At 43.6% G+C, this 16970-nt stretch overlaps 1 protein-coding gene across 1 annotated transcript in view; it reads left to right on the top strand.

Annotated features, from left to right (window-relative positions):
• The first annotated feature begins 2429 nt into the window (after window positions 1-2429).
• STT3B (STT3 oligosaccharyltransferase complex catalytic subunit B) overlaps window positions 2430-16970 on the top strand; it is a 52661-nt gene continuing 38120 nt past the window's right edge. The window contains exon 1 of the mRNA XM_080387326.1: window positions 2430-2970. Within this exon, the coding sequence (XP_080243452.1) occupies window positions 2690-2970 (281 nt within the window). The 5' untranslated portion in view covers window positions 2430-2689. The remainder of the gene's footprint in view (window positions 2971-16970) is intronic.

Genomic DNA, 16970 nt, shown 5'->3' with positions numbered 1-16970 from the left:
TACTGCATTGTCATTTCAGAAAAGTACACCAGGACTGAGCATGTTGTAAAATCATTCAATGTCTTTTAGACAAAGACTTGATAGTTGCAAATTTCTGGTCATGTTTACTCTTTGTTCATGAGCCAACTAAAAATAATAAATAATCCTTCACTTAAAATGCCAGTTGGTCAGCTCATTAAAAAAGCCTAACACCACTAGAAAAGGGTCAAATGTTTAACTTAAGTCAAACATATTGTTGGCCTATTTAAACAAGAGTAAGAAAGAACATGTATTAAAAAACCTCCAAATAAATTTAAAAAATCCTACCAAACAAAACCCATAGTCTTTTAAAAGCCAGGTTTGGCAAAACTGAACCTCAAACTTTTCTGGATGCTTTCCTAAGCCTTATTCTAAAAAAAGTATGTAAAATGGAGTCCTTTAAGAGCAACAGTGTATCGAAGTGCTCATCTTAAAACACACACACACCTTACAATAACTCTTTCAAACCTGGTGACCGAGTCACAGCTGTTGACTAATGCAAGGATTGAGGAAAAATAATTACATGCTCTACAAATTGTTAAACAGAGTTTTCCACTAAAAGAACAACTTTAATAGAAAGACTTCTACTTTGTTTATAAAGAAGTACACTGTTTTCTTCCTCTGGCAAATAAAATAAAACCAGAGGCAATAGCAAGGACTAATTAGAATGGTATTAGTTAGCTAAGGCCCAGCACACTCCCCAATGATATCAGTGAAATTGAACTGCAAATCTTCAGGACCTCTGAAGAGCCATGTTTGTGTATCAAAGGAAATGCCTAAAGCTGAGACAACAAAATCCAAGCTATTTAATTTGAAAAACACCACCCTACATAAAAGTCACAAAAGTTGTTGGTGTAAATGCTGTAAATCATGTTGATTTTTTAAATTTTGCCTGTGCTTAGTACCATGCTTCTAAAAGCAGGCAGTCTTCTGCCATCTCAGAGTAGAATGAAGGTCAGCATAACCATTCAAAAACCATGACTGCAAAACATCAGTAACTTTTCATTTTCTTCATTCTCTTTGTAACCACTGGTTTCACAAAATATTTGAGGAAGTTACAGGACTCCCAAATAGCATTTCATTATGAAAATGACTAAAAGAGAAGTCACTTACCAAAAAAAAAAAAAACCAAACCCAAAACAAAACACCGGTTTCCATTTGCTGGCCTCTGCACCAGCCTGGAAGCGCTCCCAGCAGGGGCAGGTGGGCCCGGGCGCCCTTCAGGTGGCTGCCCCGGGGTGAGGGCAGCGAGCTGCCCCCGGCCTTGGCCAGGCTTTGCCCCCAGCTACCCTTCCCAGCTGCCTGAGGGGCAGGTTCTGGCACAACGCGTGCTGCAGCCAACACCGTTTCCAACGGGGTAATGACACGTTTGAAACAAACACCATCAGAGGGAAGCGAGCCCCAAAGAGGCGCAGTATCGAAGAGCAGACTCACAGCATGAGAGACAAACGGGCTCCAGAGCTGAGGGGCGAGCAAGCAGCGCTTAACGCCAGCCCAGGGCCCCCTCAGCGGAGGAAGGTGAGCCGCCGGGGCTCCCCGAGGACGGCTGGTGCCGCCGGTGCCACACACGCCCCGCCGCGGGCGGCGCCACAAGGCTCCCCTGAGAGACAGGGGCCGTTGGCGCCGTTACAACCGTTAGGGCAGCCCCGCGCGCTCAGGGGCGCGGGCACGCCCCCGCCGCACAGACTACGACTCCCAGCAGGCTCCGCTCCGCCTCGCGCGCGCCGAGCGCCCCCGCGCAAAGCATGCCGGGAGCGGTGCCGCCCCGCCGGCCCACACGCACTGCAGCGCCTGGACAGAGCACCAGGGGCCGCCAGCGGTGATAGCCGCTCCTGAGGGCACCCACGTGACTCGCTGGCCTCACTCCGATTGGAACAAAACGCCGCCAGTCACCGTTGCCCCCTTTCTTTTTTCTTTTATTCCCACCCCTAATGGCTGGCAGTGAGCGCCACCTCCCCTCCGCGCGCCGCCACGCCTTCAATCCCGCCGCTCCGATTGGCTATCTGGTCTTGCCCCGCCCCTTTTAAATACCTGTCGCTCTGTGACAGGCCGTCATGCACTTCCTGTTAGCAGGGCTACTGCGGGGATTGGTCCCTCTACCCTGCCCCCCCCCACTTCTGCTCGCGGCCCCGCCCCTCCCCGTAGCTCCTCCCGCGCTGGAGGGCGGCAATGTCAAACCGCTGGGAAGGGGGGACCCGGCCCTCCGCCCCCCGCGCCCGACCGGGCCCTCCCGCCTGCGCCCGCGGGGCGAACGCGACCCCCTGGCGCCGTCTGCGCGCCCGCGGCTCCCCGGCTCTGCCCTCCGCCTGCGCGCACGGCCGCCGGCCCCTCCCCCCGCCCCGCGCCCGCCCCTCGTCCCCGCCCCCTGCCGTCACGGGCCCCGCCCCCGGGCTCGCGCGCCGCGCTGGCCCCCTCCGCCGCGCCCCCCGCCCGCCCGCCCCGCGCCGCACTGGGATGGTGACGGCGGCGGCGGGAGGCAGAGCTCGGCTGAGCTCGGCGGCGGCGGCGGGGAGTCGGTGAGGAGCGCTGAGGGACCGGGCGGGCTCCGCCCCTCCCCTGCCGAGCCTCCTTCCTTGCCCCCGCCCTTCCTCCCGCTCCGTCCCCCACCCACCCTCCGCCTCCTTCCCGCACGCGCCAGGCGGAGAGGCTGCGAGGGAGCCCAGGGTACAACATGGCGGAGCACTCGGCCCCCGACAACAAGCACAAACCCGCCGCCAACTCCGTGGCGCTGCTCAACAGCCGCGCCGGGGCGAGCGGTGGCGGCGCGGCGGCGGCGGCTGCCGGTGGCCCCCCGGCGGGCGGAGGCGGCCTGTCGGGGGGCCTGTCGCAGCCGGCGGGCTGGCAGTCGCTCCTCTCCTTCACCATCCTCTTCCTGGCCTGGCTGGCCGGCTTCAGCTCCCGGCTCTTCGCCGTCATCCGCTTCGAGAGCATCATCCACGAGTTCGACCCCTGGTAAGTCCCCGCCGCTGCCGGACGGGACGGGGAGGCGGGAAAGCCGCCCCCTCACGGGGCGCGCCCGGGGCGGGCGCCGCGCCGTCAGCCCCGGCGGCAGCGGTGGGCCGGGGGGGGGGGGGGGGGGCGTCCTCAGGCTTCGCCCGCCGCGGCCGCGGGGACGGCGGGCGGCCCGCTCCGCCTGCCCGCCGCTCCGCCACTTCGCGAACTTGCGCCCCGGCTGTTCCCCCGGCCGCCGGGCGGAGGGAGCCGAGAGCCGCGGCCGCGCTGGGAGGAGGGAAGGGGGGGAGGCGGTGCGGGCGGGACACGCTGCGGCCGGCCGGGGGGAGCCCGAGGGGTCGCGGTGCGCGGCGACAGGCGTGAGGAGTCGTCGCGGGGCAGGGTCCGGCGGGCGGGCAGCGCGGGGAACGAGCGGCTGTGCCGGGCGCTCGGGTGTCCCCGCGGGGCGGGGGGGAGCGCGATGGCGGCGACCTGGGGCCGGGGCGGCGGGGGTGCCCCGGGCCCAGCGGAGCTGCGGCAGGACTCCGCGCCGCGCTGCCGAGGGGCGCGGGGAAAGTTGTGGCGCGGGTGGGGGCCGGGCGGGGAGCGGGGCTCCGGCCGCCGCCGCGAGAATGGAGCAGCTGTAGCAGGCGTGACCCCGTCTGGGTCCTTCGGTCGCCGCGTTGGTCCCCAGATGTGCGGGGCGGCTTCTCGGAGTGGCCGATCCTGGAGCCCTTGTCGGCCGTGGAGGGAGGAGGGTGAGGAATGCGCTGCAGGAAGTAATCTTCATAAAAGTGACTTGAGGGATTACGGTGAAATGGGTGACATGGATTTACTGCCAGGTGTTTCAGAGCTGTGTTTCTGAGCCCAAGGACTTGTGCTGTTTCCCACGCATCTTGATTTTTCGAAAGATTGCTTCCCCTCCTGTAGAAGCTGTCTGTTCTTTTCCCCGTTGGAGGGGACTGAAACCATTTTATGTGTAAGATCAAGAAATGCTGCACTCGCTCCTTCCAGCAAGGCAAAGTGAGAGATGACGGGACTGGTGGGGCAGGTTTTTTAATGTGAAAACGCGACAGTGGATTTTTTTATTAGTGGCTACTTCATCCTAGGAATCCCTGGTTTTTTAGAACTTGACGTAGGGTAAACAGCAGATGACTTTGGAATAACGAATTGTCTGGTTTTAATTTAAAATTTTATTTCTTGAGTCTTACTGTTAATTGAATAAAGAGACGAGATGCTTCATTTTAAAATGCACGGTAGATACTCTGCGTTAAACTGATCTGAAATTGTCACTGAAATTATCCACAAAGCATGGGCTCCACTTTGATAGTTTCAAAAGCACAACTTCCTCTTTTCTGGCTGGGTCCACCCCCCCCTGCTCCCCCCGCCCCCACCCCCCCCTTGTAATCCATTCACAAATCATGGCTCAGAGTAGTGGCTAGAGAACAAGGAATTGCTTTGTTTCTAAATGCTGTCTGAAGTAATACATGCTTTGTGATGTGAAAGCCAAATATCTCAAAATATCTTCAAAACATAAAATAATTGCCCATAATTTAAGTGGGTTTTTTTCTGCTAACACAAATGAATGGAAGGAATGCAAACTTTCAATTAATAAAGTTAACAGCGCGGGGAGGGAGCACAGTTAAACACATCTGCAATGAGAGTATGAACATGCCTGTGAAGTAGTTTTCAGTCTCTTTTAATCTAACTTTAAGCAAAAAGGCTTTCCTTTATCATGGAGGAAACTTTTTAGCACACAGCTTACATTTTTGTACAACTGTATCGGAATTTTACAGGAATTTTACAGCATTTAGTTGCAGAACTTTTGTTATTAAGCCTTGAAGGAAATCAAAATAGGTTCTGTAGGGGTTACGTTTATAATCATTGCATGGTTGTAAAGATAAACTTCTGGTTTAAGCAGTGTATAAGTTGATGCAAAGTTATCTTCCTGAGTGTACAAACAGAAGGCGTTGCTGCCTGTTAATTAGAGAATAGATGAAGTTGACAAAACTCTTTGATTTTACTGCAGGTTTCTGAGAGGCAGTTGAAATGTCAAGAATCATGCCAGTGTCATGTTGCTGCATGCCAGAAATGGTAGAGGCAAATGCACTTAAGTTAATTAGTAGGAAAGAGAACCTAAAATGGTACAAACGGAGGAAAAACAAAGGGCTTTATTGCAACAGCAGTATTGGTGCAAAGAATAAAAAATGATGTTGCTCCTAAACTGTTGAGTAACTAGGTAGGAATGGCTTTTTACAGTTGTAAGGGTCTTACAAGTCTGAATCTAATGTGGGAAAGGAGCCTGTGAGAAGAGATGAGAAGCAGTGCTCTATTTTTATGTTTTTAACCAATTCTTTAGCAGCTTGTTCAGGTAAACTGGATTTTCTTTTTTTTTTTTTCATGACAGTGGCCATAGTCTTTGCTGGTGGAAGAGTTCCGTAGTTTTCTCCATTCCTTTGATTTTTCTGTCAGGCTTAAATAGGATAGCTTGCAGTGTGTTAAATCACCTGTTCTCTAGTATTTTGTTTTGTGACCGAGAGGAAGCTGAGGAATATTTGATAACTGGTTTGCCTAATGCTCCTCATTTTATTCTTTTGAATGGAAAAATATTGTTGCCTCTAAGGTGTAGAAAGCTTTCCCCTTTACTTAGGAGTCCAGTTTTCTGTATGGACATAAGAAACATAAGAGATCTGGCGTGGGAGGAAAGGGAGATTTGCCTTGGGTTTTCTGCACATTAATTGAATCAAATACCACTTTTTTTTCTAGCATCCCTTTCAAGCTGCGTTTCTGACAATAAAGTCAGGTTTTGATTCCAGGGCGTGTGTGTTTGCTCGTTTTGTAAAATTAGCCTCTGAGACTTCAGTTGGCATTTCTTCCAGAAATGACCACAATGTAATACAGTAGGCCAAGACAACAGAGAGGACAACTTTTGCTGTTGATCTCTGCTATAATACAGTGCCTGCATGAGGAAAATACAAACTTGTATTTTGAGGTCACCATACTGTAATTTACAAACTTGTAACCTGTTTGCCATTACTAGGATCACTTCCCCCCCCCCGCCACTGAACACCCCTTTTGTATAGTATTGCCCCTTTATTTTGATTTATTTCTCATGTCTTGTTTAACTTCTGTACATCAGCTGGTCCAAAGACTTTGAAAAATGTGTGTGCTTTTTGGCAAGTCAGGTCAGATGAGCTGATATGTGAAGTCAGTCAGCACTGAGTTTAAGCTGAGCTATTGACAGGCATCCGGCATTTAACTTCAGGATTTCATTATCAGGCCAGGAACGTGAAAAATGGACAGCAATGGTACATTGGGATGGACAGGTTTCATGCCTGAAATTTGGTTCATCTGTTGGTTGGTTTGGCAGCTGTGTAGACCAAGAGCGTAATTTCTGTGCTACATGTATACAAGTGTACAGCAAAAACTTCTCATGAAAGTAGAACACCGTGTTTAGCTCGGTTGGCAAGCGAGGTCATTCTTTCTGTCAGATGTTGCCTTAAATGCCAGCATGGGTGCTGAACCAAGGCAATAAAAATTATGGAGTACTTGAACCAGGACTACTTCCTATGCACTGGTTTGTCAAAAGTAAAGCTCCAGCATGTCCATGTGCTGTTTCATTTGGCTGCTCATATCATATATATACGCACATAATAATCTATATGTCTGTGTGTGTATATATATGTGTATACATATAAGGTTGGATATATCTAGCAAGATCATTGCATCCTGATACTACTACTAAAATGGTAACAACCTTTGATACATCAGTAGTCTTCAGAGAGTGATATTAAAATAGTAACATTCATTCAGTTTGCACAGTTCTTAGCGTTGTCGCACGTGTAAGAACTGTAACTGAATCATTAATCATATCTCATGACGTTAAATCAAACTTTCGTCCTTCCCTGAGAATTTTAACAGCTTGCTAAACACCAGATTAATGCCAGTTGTCTTAGGAGTGAAAGCTGGTTTAAGCTGGAATGAAGAAGCTCCTGTGTCTGTGCATGAGACCCTCTCCACACCAGTTCGCATGTTCAGGATGGAGCGTTAGTGTGACCTTTGTTACATTTGCCTACCTACTACTGCCAGGAATCTTGTTTCCTATTGTCCTGGTACTGAATAGCACTACCACAATCTCATATACGTCTTTGCCTCTTCCAAACCAACATCACCGATTGCTCAAACCACCAGCTTTTTAACTGTCATCAGGGTGACCGTTGTTTATCAAACCTCACTGAGGTAACTTAATTGTGCTAGTGGGAAGTATGGTTTATATATATGATAGCAATCCACCTTCTTATCACTAATACCACCATTGACTGTTAGCAGGCTTTGGTGGATGGGGATGAACTGGTGAAAATAAATACGAGGTTGGTGTCATTGCTTGCACTTCAGAGGCAGGCAAGTTAAAGGAAGTTAGGATTTTATCTTGCACGCAGCCAAAAAGACAGGTTTTGCTAGGCTCAAATCATGTTTGCTAGATGGATTCTTGAGGTGTTAGGAACTTTTTAAAATGAAAATTTAATTTAACACCTATAAATATGATATGAAAGCTTCATTAAAATATAAAGTGTGACTCAAGTGAATATTAGAAGTGGTGTATAGAACTGATCAAACACCGGAGGTTGTGTAAATGCATTGATTTCATTGGGAGAGAGTAAGGTTGTGGGTTTGTGTTGTAGTTAGCTGATTCAATGGTTGCCTTCTGGAGTAGGAGTTCTCCTCTATCACCCACAGTGCAGTCCTGCTTTTTTCTTTGTGCTTCCTCTAAAGCAGTCACGGTGGGTTGATTCAATGAGATGAATTGTCAAAATACTGTAACATTTGAGTTCCCAGAGCCTGCCCACCACCAGTTTTTATGTTGCAGTTTATTTTCTTCTTTTTGAGGAAAAGTATGAATTTTGAGAGGGAATGTAAATAGCAACTGGTTTTAGAGGGTAAACTGGAATTGAGTGATAGGGAGGAGACATGTATACATATAAGAACAGCTTGTTAAGATACTGGAGCAACAGGAGTGACAAAAGAAGGGATATGTAGCAGTGAATGAGAGTACTTTAAACTGATGTTTGTAAGGGGGGAAAAAATGTAAAGAGGATGCTAGTGTTCATAATCTCAATCAACAATGCGCAGTGTGTAGGCTCTGGTCAGATGTGGTCCACCCAGATAATACATCTGGCCATTGCTTAGCTGCTAGAGACTTCTTGCTGGGCAAATAGACAGCAGATTGCGTGGTAAATGTGTTCTTGAGGGGTGGCAGCCACTGTCATTTCCAAACTGCTATCCTTCTGGAGGCTTTCAACCCATCACATAATCTTGTCAAAGGTGAGTACATGGATGTGGATCTGTTTAGGAAACATTTCACTTTAGGGTTCTTTTCCCAAACACTCCCTTTTGTTTATAATCTCCAACAACCTCCAGACCTTGGGAAAGCATTTGATTCCAGTCCAGTTTTAATATAGTCACTTTGGATTGATTTTGAGATGTTGCAAATGTCATGAGATTCATATTAAAAACCTAACTACAGCGTCTTAATTCACAAGCTTTTTCATTCTTTGAAATAAGAAGTAATCAATCTATTTCTATTTTATAGGAATATATTTTAAAAGATTGTATACTTTTAATGAACAGTTGGATTAAGTATTCTGTGACTTTTTTCCTAAACGTAACATACCGACATACTACATTTGAATGATGGAAGTTTTTCATACCCTAGTAATACTAATAATTTTAGCAGGATTTCAGATAGCCAGGTAGCTCAAACTCATTTCACCCATTTTATTATAGTAGGAAAAATATTCTAGTATAGTCTCCAAATTGATTTAATGAGGCCTTTCTGTTCATGAAAGGCGAGTTCAGAGATTTTTATGTTCTTGGAGAGTAGCCTGTCAGGTATCTTCCCCTTCCCTCCTCTTTAGTAGGGAAGATCCAGATCAGGCATCTTTTTTGATCCCAGCTATTGCAGTATAAAGTGGCTTGAGAAACTTGTTAGCACAGGTCAGTCCCTGGGTTTTGGGGCTTTCTAGATTACAAGTCCTGTATGTCCAGGGGCTTGAACAGCCTTTCCTTGTTTATGTACTTGGAGGGTGCTGTTTTGAAGCCAAGTAAACTTTCTAGAAGGTCGATACTGTGTTAACAGTCAAGATGTGGCTGCACTGAACTCCACTGCTTAGGAAATTGCAAAAATAGGTAAATATTTTTTAAAAAAAATTAATGGAAGAAGGGCAATCTAGAAAAAGAACGTTGGACAGAGTTGGAGGCATAACAAAGACTGTGCTTTGTGAGTGGGGAGACCTTGGGCTAGATTTGATCAGTTAGTCTGCAGCCAGAAAGTGGTTCACTGTGTGGCCTCATAAAATAACATTAATATAAGAATGAACCTTCTGCTCCATCTCTGCTATTGTTTTCTACCATCTTTACTTAGCAGGTGGTGTTTCTTTTTTCACTTGCACAATTTGTAATTAGGGTGAAAAACTCATCAGGCTTCACGTGGGTACAGTAGTGGGATTGTGAATGAGAAGGTAAGCAGGGCAGTGTTCATAAAACACATGCGGAGTATGGTTGAGTACAGAGACTATCCCTATAGTCTTCTTTTGGAAAACACAGGAGTAAGACAGAATGCTTGCAAAGTGTTGCCCCTTTTATTGATTTGTGGATAGCAGAATGAAACTTGAAAAGGAAAATGTATTGGAATGTTTTATGGAGGCTGGGTCAAACCGAACGGGCAAGTTTAGCTTTTAATGCCATGGGACTTTTTTAGAGGGCCTTCAGTGAATACTCACAAACACTTGACTAGCTACACCAAATGCTATGTTGAAAATCCTTGAATGGACTTTTCTTGGCAGATACCCTATTATTTGAGCGGCTTAATATGTTCTGGTTTTTAAACAGAAGTTTGATTTGATTACATATGGTTAGGGTGGGTTATAAAGGTTACCTTTTGCTTCCTATCATAATTCTCTTTAATAGTCTCTGGTTTTGGCAGCCTGTAATCCTAATACTCATGCTTTTAAATTTCTCATGTTGAACTGGTGGGGGGAAAGTGAGTAAAAATTTTGGACAGTAAAGCTAGTGGGGAAAATGCAAAATCCTATAGGTAATGGGATGGGGCTAGTCTGGGTTTAGGGAGGCGTATCTCTTCTGATTCAGTCAGGTTATTTCCCATTTAATGTCAGTCTGTGCATGTGCTGCAGATTTTCCTCCTTAATTTTTGAAAATTCCATTCTGCAAGCCCTTTGAGGTACCTTTGTACTGACTTTTAGGGCTAATCTTAAGGGCTTCTTTCTACTCGGCAGAGCCATTAAAGCTGCTGCTTTTGTACCCTGTAGCAAGGCATATGCAGATGTTTTTATTAACACCTTTAGCAAAACTTCTTCTAACCATCAGCCTTACCACTTGCTTACAGAACAAAGTGAACTTAGGACAAGTATTGCTATAGTCTTTCTGTGCTTCACGTCTGCAGTAAAATTTATAGTTTGTCCTATGGATAGACTTCATTTCTGGCCCTGTAGCTGAGCAGAGCTTGTGACCTGAGCTCTTGTTGACGATCAAGCTGAGGTATTTTTAATGTAGATGGATGGTAGGTCTGGGCTTGAGAGGTACTGTGAAATTGACCCTAATGTTGCACCACACCTCAGATAAGTTGAAGCAGCCTGAGGAATGAATTTAAGGATATAGATACAAAGAAAATAGATCAGCTTCTGTATTTCCCAACTTACTGCTACTCTTTCCCAGGCTAAAAGCTCCTTTGGCATATGGAGAATTAAATGCTTCTCATACTTCAAAAGTTCTTGCTATTAAGTGAGACAATATCCCTGTGCTTTAGAAAAAGAAATTGTCTTTTTTAAACAAGGATAATTGAGTGTTTGTACATGAGCGCTTCTCGGAGTGGGAAACGGTATTTAAGATGTCTGTCTGCTATGGGAGACCCAAGTCCAGTATCATATGCTACTTTTTAAAGAGCCTGTCTAATATGAATGACTGGGGTATGTGGGCTGTAATGATAATTACTTCCAGGTGTTACAATGATTATCATATAATTTTCTATGGCAGTTGATTTATATGGGTTATGGTAGGTAAAGAGCATGCTGGAATTCTGTTCAGCTGGTAATCTATGAAGATAGAGTTGCAAAATACCTGTTCAAAACTTTCCTCACTTCAAACAAACAAACAAACAAAAAACCCTTGGGAAACTACATTACAACTGAGGATGCAAGTTTGGCTTGATTACTGAGTTTTGGTGGTGTTCTTAATGAGATTGCTATTATCTTCTAGACCATTTTACACAGTATTATTTACATTTATTTGAAAAGAGTGACTCACTGTATTCATAGGCACCATCTATCCTGTTTGCTGAATAGCGAATAGCGAAGGGATTTTGCAGAAAGGAAAAATTGCATGTAATTGTAATTTTAAACTGTTCTAGAACACATGGCTGGGCAGCTTTTGTGAGTTCTTTGCTTTATTTTTTTCAGTCTCTGCATGTTTTTTTTTTTTTGTGATTGTTATATTATAAATGGTAGCTAAATCCAGCAACAAGGAGTGTGATTTTATTTACTTTTATTCCCATCATCTTTGCAATAGATGGACATTTTAAGGAACGCTAGGGGTGTAAAGTACCTGTTTGAGGATGCAGCTGACTGGGAGGACAGTGTGTTGAACAGAATACTTGTGTGCTATAACCAGAGGATTTGAAAATACAGCAATTAATTTTCTTGTTGCAGAAGCAAAACATAATAAAACCAGCCCTACCTGTCCTGAATACTTTTCTTTGTTTATCCAGCTTTTTTTATTTCTGTAGTCTATTGCATATGTTGAATGTGCTTCCTTCCTTCCTATTCTAAACTTATCCCAAGTGACATTTGGAAGTTCTGTTGAGTAACTCAGAATTTCATAAATATTGTTTGGAATGTATATCTTGAAAAAGGCAGTTCAGGTTTATAGTTTGGGTATTAAAGGCCTTTAAAATGCCTTTATTTCTTTCTCTGGCAATAGATAAAATGCCTTAAAGTTGCAATTCTTCTAATTTAGAAAGTCAGCAAAACAAGATTGGAGCTTTGGCGTTATTATATTGATGTTAACAGTGGAAGTAAGTGGGCATCTCTTTGGCTTGCTTTACTGTAGAACAAGAAACATGAAAGCCAATGCAGTGTGAGTTTTCCAGGAATCTGGGTATTGCTGCTGTGTTTTGACTGGTTTCTCTTATAGAGGTGACTAGAATGATTTATCCAATGTCAGATGTCTGAAGTAGTATTTGAAAAACTGTTGCATATGTCTCACAATTCATTTTACTCTGTAACAGTTTTAATCTTTCATTTGCCAAATAGAAAATGGATTTTGACACTGGAGAGGCTACCTTAAACATTTGCAACATTATCCTAATTTGTGATGGCTCAGGTCAGCTACTGAAGACAAATGTAATTTTTCTCCTATGGCTTAATATGTTCAGGAGCCAAAGAATTTCTAGTGCTTTAATTTTGTAATCCTTCACTAGTTCACCAATGCTTGCCCCACCCTCCCACAGTAAAGACCAGTTTTTGCTTGGGAGAATACTGGATGATATGGTTTGTGTACAGTATGTCATGCTTATAGTTTCATCACTGAATTGTATTTTCTGACTTTTGCTTTGGTAAGTCAACTTCAGGATCCCTTTTTCCTTATGCTTCCATCATACTGTAGTTTCAACACATTCTTACCTATGTGCATCATGGGTTTGCTTTGTACTGTATGAAATATACTATCACAATCTGCTGTCTTCTTTCAGGGCTGTCTTCAAGAGGAAAAACCCACAGAACAGCTTTTAAGTATCAGTTGAATGGTGCTTTTACCTGGGAAGTTAAGCAGTGTTGTCTTCTATCTCAGAATCCAATATGCTGTGGTAGAGTACCTGTGGATATTATTTCCATGTTGGAAAACACATGGTAGATGATTCCAAAGGTTCCTTCGAGAATGTCCAGGAAATGACTGTGGCTGATAAGACAGCTGTTCACAGTGCTTTGAGTAGAGCCTGACTCTGAATATCTACAATATGACAAGGTGCTCTAAGCTTGTCTTCACTGGTATAAATTGGCCTTATTTGCATCTAATCAAGTGGAGCAGTTTTCCTGAATTTTCCATCATCTCTTGTATACTTCCTCAGATAGTTCTCTGCTGTGTTAACAAGTTAAAGGCAATGTGCAGAAATCTTGTAAGTGTAGGTGTCAGGATCTGCAGCTGGATGCAGGGAGCGAGAAACTCCCCTCTTCCAGTGGTGCTGAGCTACTGTATTGGCACATCTTGTACCCTGATCCCATCTCAGATATCCAGGAGTTCCCTGACCAACAGGTCATGGGGTTATTGAGGGGTGAATGTATCAATAGTTTCTGTTAAAGCTCCTCTGCTGTGCTGTAACTGTTTAAAAGTTCTGCCAGGAGTAAGATTGTCATTGCTTAAATGGTTATATGGGATGTTGGCGATCTAGAGCTGAATCCTGGTTTTGAATCAGGAAGGTTAACTCTAGTTTTCTAATTTAAATCTGCATTTGTGAAGAGGGAGTTGAGAGGTCATACAGTCCAGTGGGGATCGGAGTGTGAAAGGTCCTGGAACAGCCCAATTTAATTCATGTCTGGAGGGCAAGGGGGAGAGAAGATTTAGGATTGTATGACCTAAGAACTATCCCTTGAGAACTTCTGCTAGGTCCTTCCCAACAGCTCTCATGTATCCCTGGCAATATACCTCTTTTCAGCGCTGCCTGAACTGCCACTGATCCTACTGCTTTACTATCTTTCTTTACCCGTTCCTTTTCATCAACAACCAGACATTCATTTTACCTTACCCCATTTCATGTGGCAGTGGAGGAGAAGAGTAAGGCATGGTACCTCAAGTCAGTACTTGTTATTTGATGACGTGGCATTAGGAATTAAACTCATCCCTTTTACTGTTCATTAGTGTAAGACAGAAGGGTTATAACTGTCAAACTGTGTAGTAATGTAGCCAGCTGGTCAAGGAGGTGGTGTGTTTTGGAAAGGACATGCTCCTGGACATAGGATAGAAGAGACAATGGTGGGTGTAGTCTATTAATATTTCTATAATAGCGTTTGTGACAGAAAGCATCACAGCTTATAAGCATATGTGTGTAATATTAAGCCTCGCTCATCCTAATAGTGTTCCCCCTCCTCCACATTTGTATTGTATTGTATTTTTTTTAAAATCCCTTTAAGGTCACTTCTGAACATGAATTGGATTTTACTAAAGTGTGACAGAGGAGCACAGTGAAATAGTTTGATAGGTACAGCATACTAAGACTAAGCAATGCTACAAATTCCATCATGTAATGAGAAAACAAACATGCAACTTTAATTGTACAAGGCAGGAGTTTAATATTAATTAAGAATACTGTCTTAAACACTGAGCATTATAGTCGCTGCAGTGCACTTAATCTGTAGTGTTTCTGTGAGGATACATAATAAAAAACAAATAATGTTTTATTATTAAACTTCTGTGTTTCTTGTGTGTAGTCTTTTAAAGAAATGTTGGTAACCTTTAAGTACAATTCTGAGCAGGTTGCATTAATTCAGTGAAAACTTGCCTTTTTAATTCTTTATTTATTTAGACATACTTGAAACATGAAAAATATAAATAAAATGTAGTAGATAACTGATTTTAAATTCTGCTTGCCATACTTATTTCAGAATAAATCAGACACTGAAAGTGGGTCAAGAATGCAAAATATGGTTAGAAAGATAAACTCCAATCTGTGTATTGAAGGGAAGGATGAAGACTACTTCCTCCTGTCATCTACTTTCCTGGTCTTTATTTTATTGGGGACATCCTATTGCCGCACGAATTTCCTCTAGTGTAAGAATATGCAGTCACTTTGCAAACAGCTGGAAGTGTTTCTGCCCTCAGCTGGCAGCCACCATCCCTTCTGTTGGACTGTAGTAATAGATCATGTGAAATAAATCAGGTGAAATAGTTCAGGCCATCCTTAGATTGGTTTGCTTTTTAGCTGTGATTTAAGCTAACTTGTTTGATTTGGGTACAGAAGCGAATTAGGAGTGCTTCTGCATTCCTTTTAACTAGCAAAGGTCAGTTGAAGGATAACTGCCACAGTTAAATTTGGGTGGGTGTGCAATTTAGTACAAGGCAGCCTGGAGTTTTGAATCCCCCCCTGCCTTATGCTTTTGTACTTTGGACTATATTCATGCCTTTTTCTTTTCTGCTTTATTGGATTAGGACTTAATTAGATCCATCTCTAGGTTTCTGCAAACCCTGGGCATACAGTTTGGTTTGTTCTGCATGTAGCTTTATATGTATATCTACATACATACATACTCACAGCAGAAAATTGCCTGATCCCTGCTACATGCCTGGTGAATGCAATATTTATGTCTATTTATGCTAGGTTACTGGAGGGTTAAGCAGAATTTCAGCAGATGTATTTGTTAGCTAAAATTAGGTCTTTATCCCAGCCTCCATCACTGGACAGAAATTATTCAAGTTAGATAGACTGGCTGGTTCTGCTCTAATGATGCTTTCTTTGTATAATCCACTCTGAAACATTAATTTTTATGTTTTCAGCAATCGTTGTAGTAAAAAGTCAGGAAGTCAACATTGCAACAGATGGAGTCAAACAGGTGCCCAGCTTCTCCGACTAAACATAATTTACATACAGAAAGGACAATTGGAAAAAAGTGTAGTCATAGAATTCAGGTAACTAAGAGCTAGTTGCAAGAGGAAGAACAGGAGGTGCATTGAGAGGTATACTAAAGAGCAAATATTTAAGGAACAGGAATACTGGATGAAACTACCTTATTTTAACTCGCTAAACTGACTTAGACCGCTGACATGCAACCACAAAGCTGCTGATTCTTTTAATTTCTGTGTGCTAACAAAAAACTATGTTGACATAATATATACAGTGGTTTGATACCTAATGTCCAGTTCTGGCTGGACCTACTCTTTCTCATATTACATGGGAGTTCAAACAGCAGGTTATAGGTTATTGAGGGGTAGATGCAATAGTTTCTGCTAAAGCTATTCTGTGTTGTTGTAACTGTTTAAATGTCCTGCCAGAAATAAGATTGTCCTTGCTTAAATATTACATGGGATGGTGGGTATCTAGAGCCTTTCTAATGGCCCTGTTTACTTCTTACTATGTCTTCCATTTTACAGGGTAGAAATCTTATGTCCAGACTGATTCCTTAATTTCACTTAATGAGAAGTAATTGTGAAGTTGGTTCAACTGCATTTTGGTGTAGTTAGTACTTCCACAGTTGTCATTGCATTGTAGCATATATATGATTTTATTATGCAGCAGAGATTATGACTGTGCCACGTACTCCCAAATAGTTAAAATAGAATAAAAGTATCCACAATGAATAAGAAATTTCCTTTACTCTGTATTTCAGACTATTACAAAAATTAGTATGCTTTTCTGGATATGTATTAGATCTTGTTACAGAATAGCAGGTAGTGTGTTTGAGATCAGTTTAATAAGAGTCCAGAATAATTGTCTGGGTGTTACAGGTTACTTTGTTCTGTAGTAGATAACCAGGAAAAAAGTGGCTTGGGAGCTAGCCATCCTCTATTCCCAGTCACTTCTTGTGAAGCAGTCACGTTCAGCCCATTGATTTCTAGTATCACATTTTTTTTACACAAAGAGTATTTTTCTTCTTAAAATATATTATTCAGCTAATAGCCTTTGAGTTGCTTTTTGCCAACCAGGTTCTCATGTACCAGCCTTTAACTTAGAAGGTCCTGAAGTTAAGCTGCCTCCATCATGTTAAAAACAAGTACAGTATGAATCTGTTTCATCTGGAAGAAACATTCTTTTTGAACATTAATTTGTTGCAAAGCCCTCAGAGTTGCAAGATTGGAGGCTAATGCTCCACAAAGTAGCCCAATAGCACTCAGAAAGAAACAGACCTAATGCTTTTAGGGCCTTTTGAGTTTGTGGTAGTTAATATTGTATTGAGCAGAGAAGTGATGCCTCTCAAGAAGCTGATGCTGTCAAAATATATGGAACCAGTATTGCCGTCAGTATT

Source organism: Falco punctatus (assembly GCF_963210335.1).
Source record: "Falco punctatus genome assembly, chromosome: 4".
Classification (NCBI taxonomy): Eukaryota; Metazoa; Chordata; class Aves; order Falconiformes; family Falconidae; genus Falco; species Falco punctatus.
The sequence above is the reverse complement of the archived record's forward strand: the minus strand, read 5'-3'. Positions and strand labels throughout refer to the sequence as shown.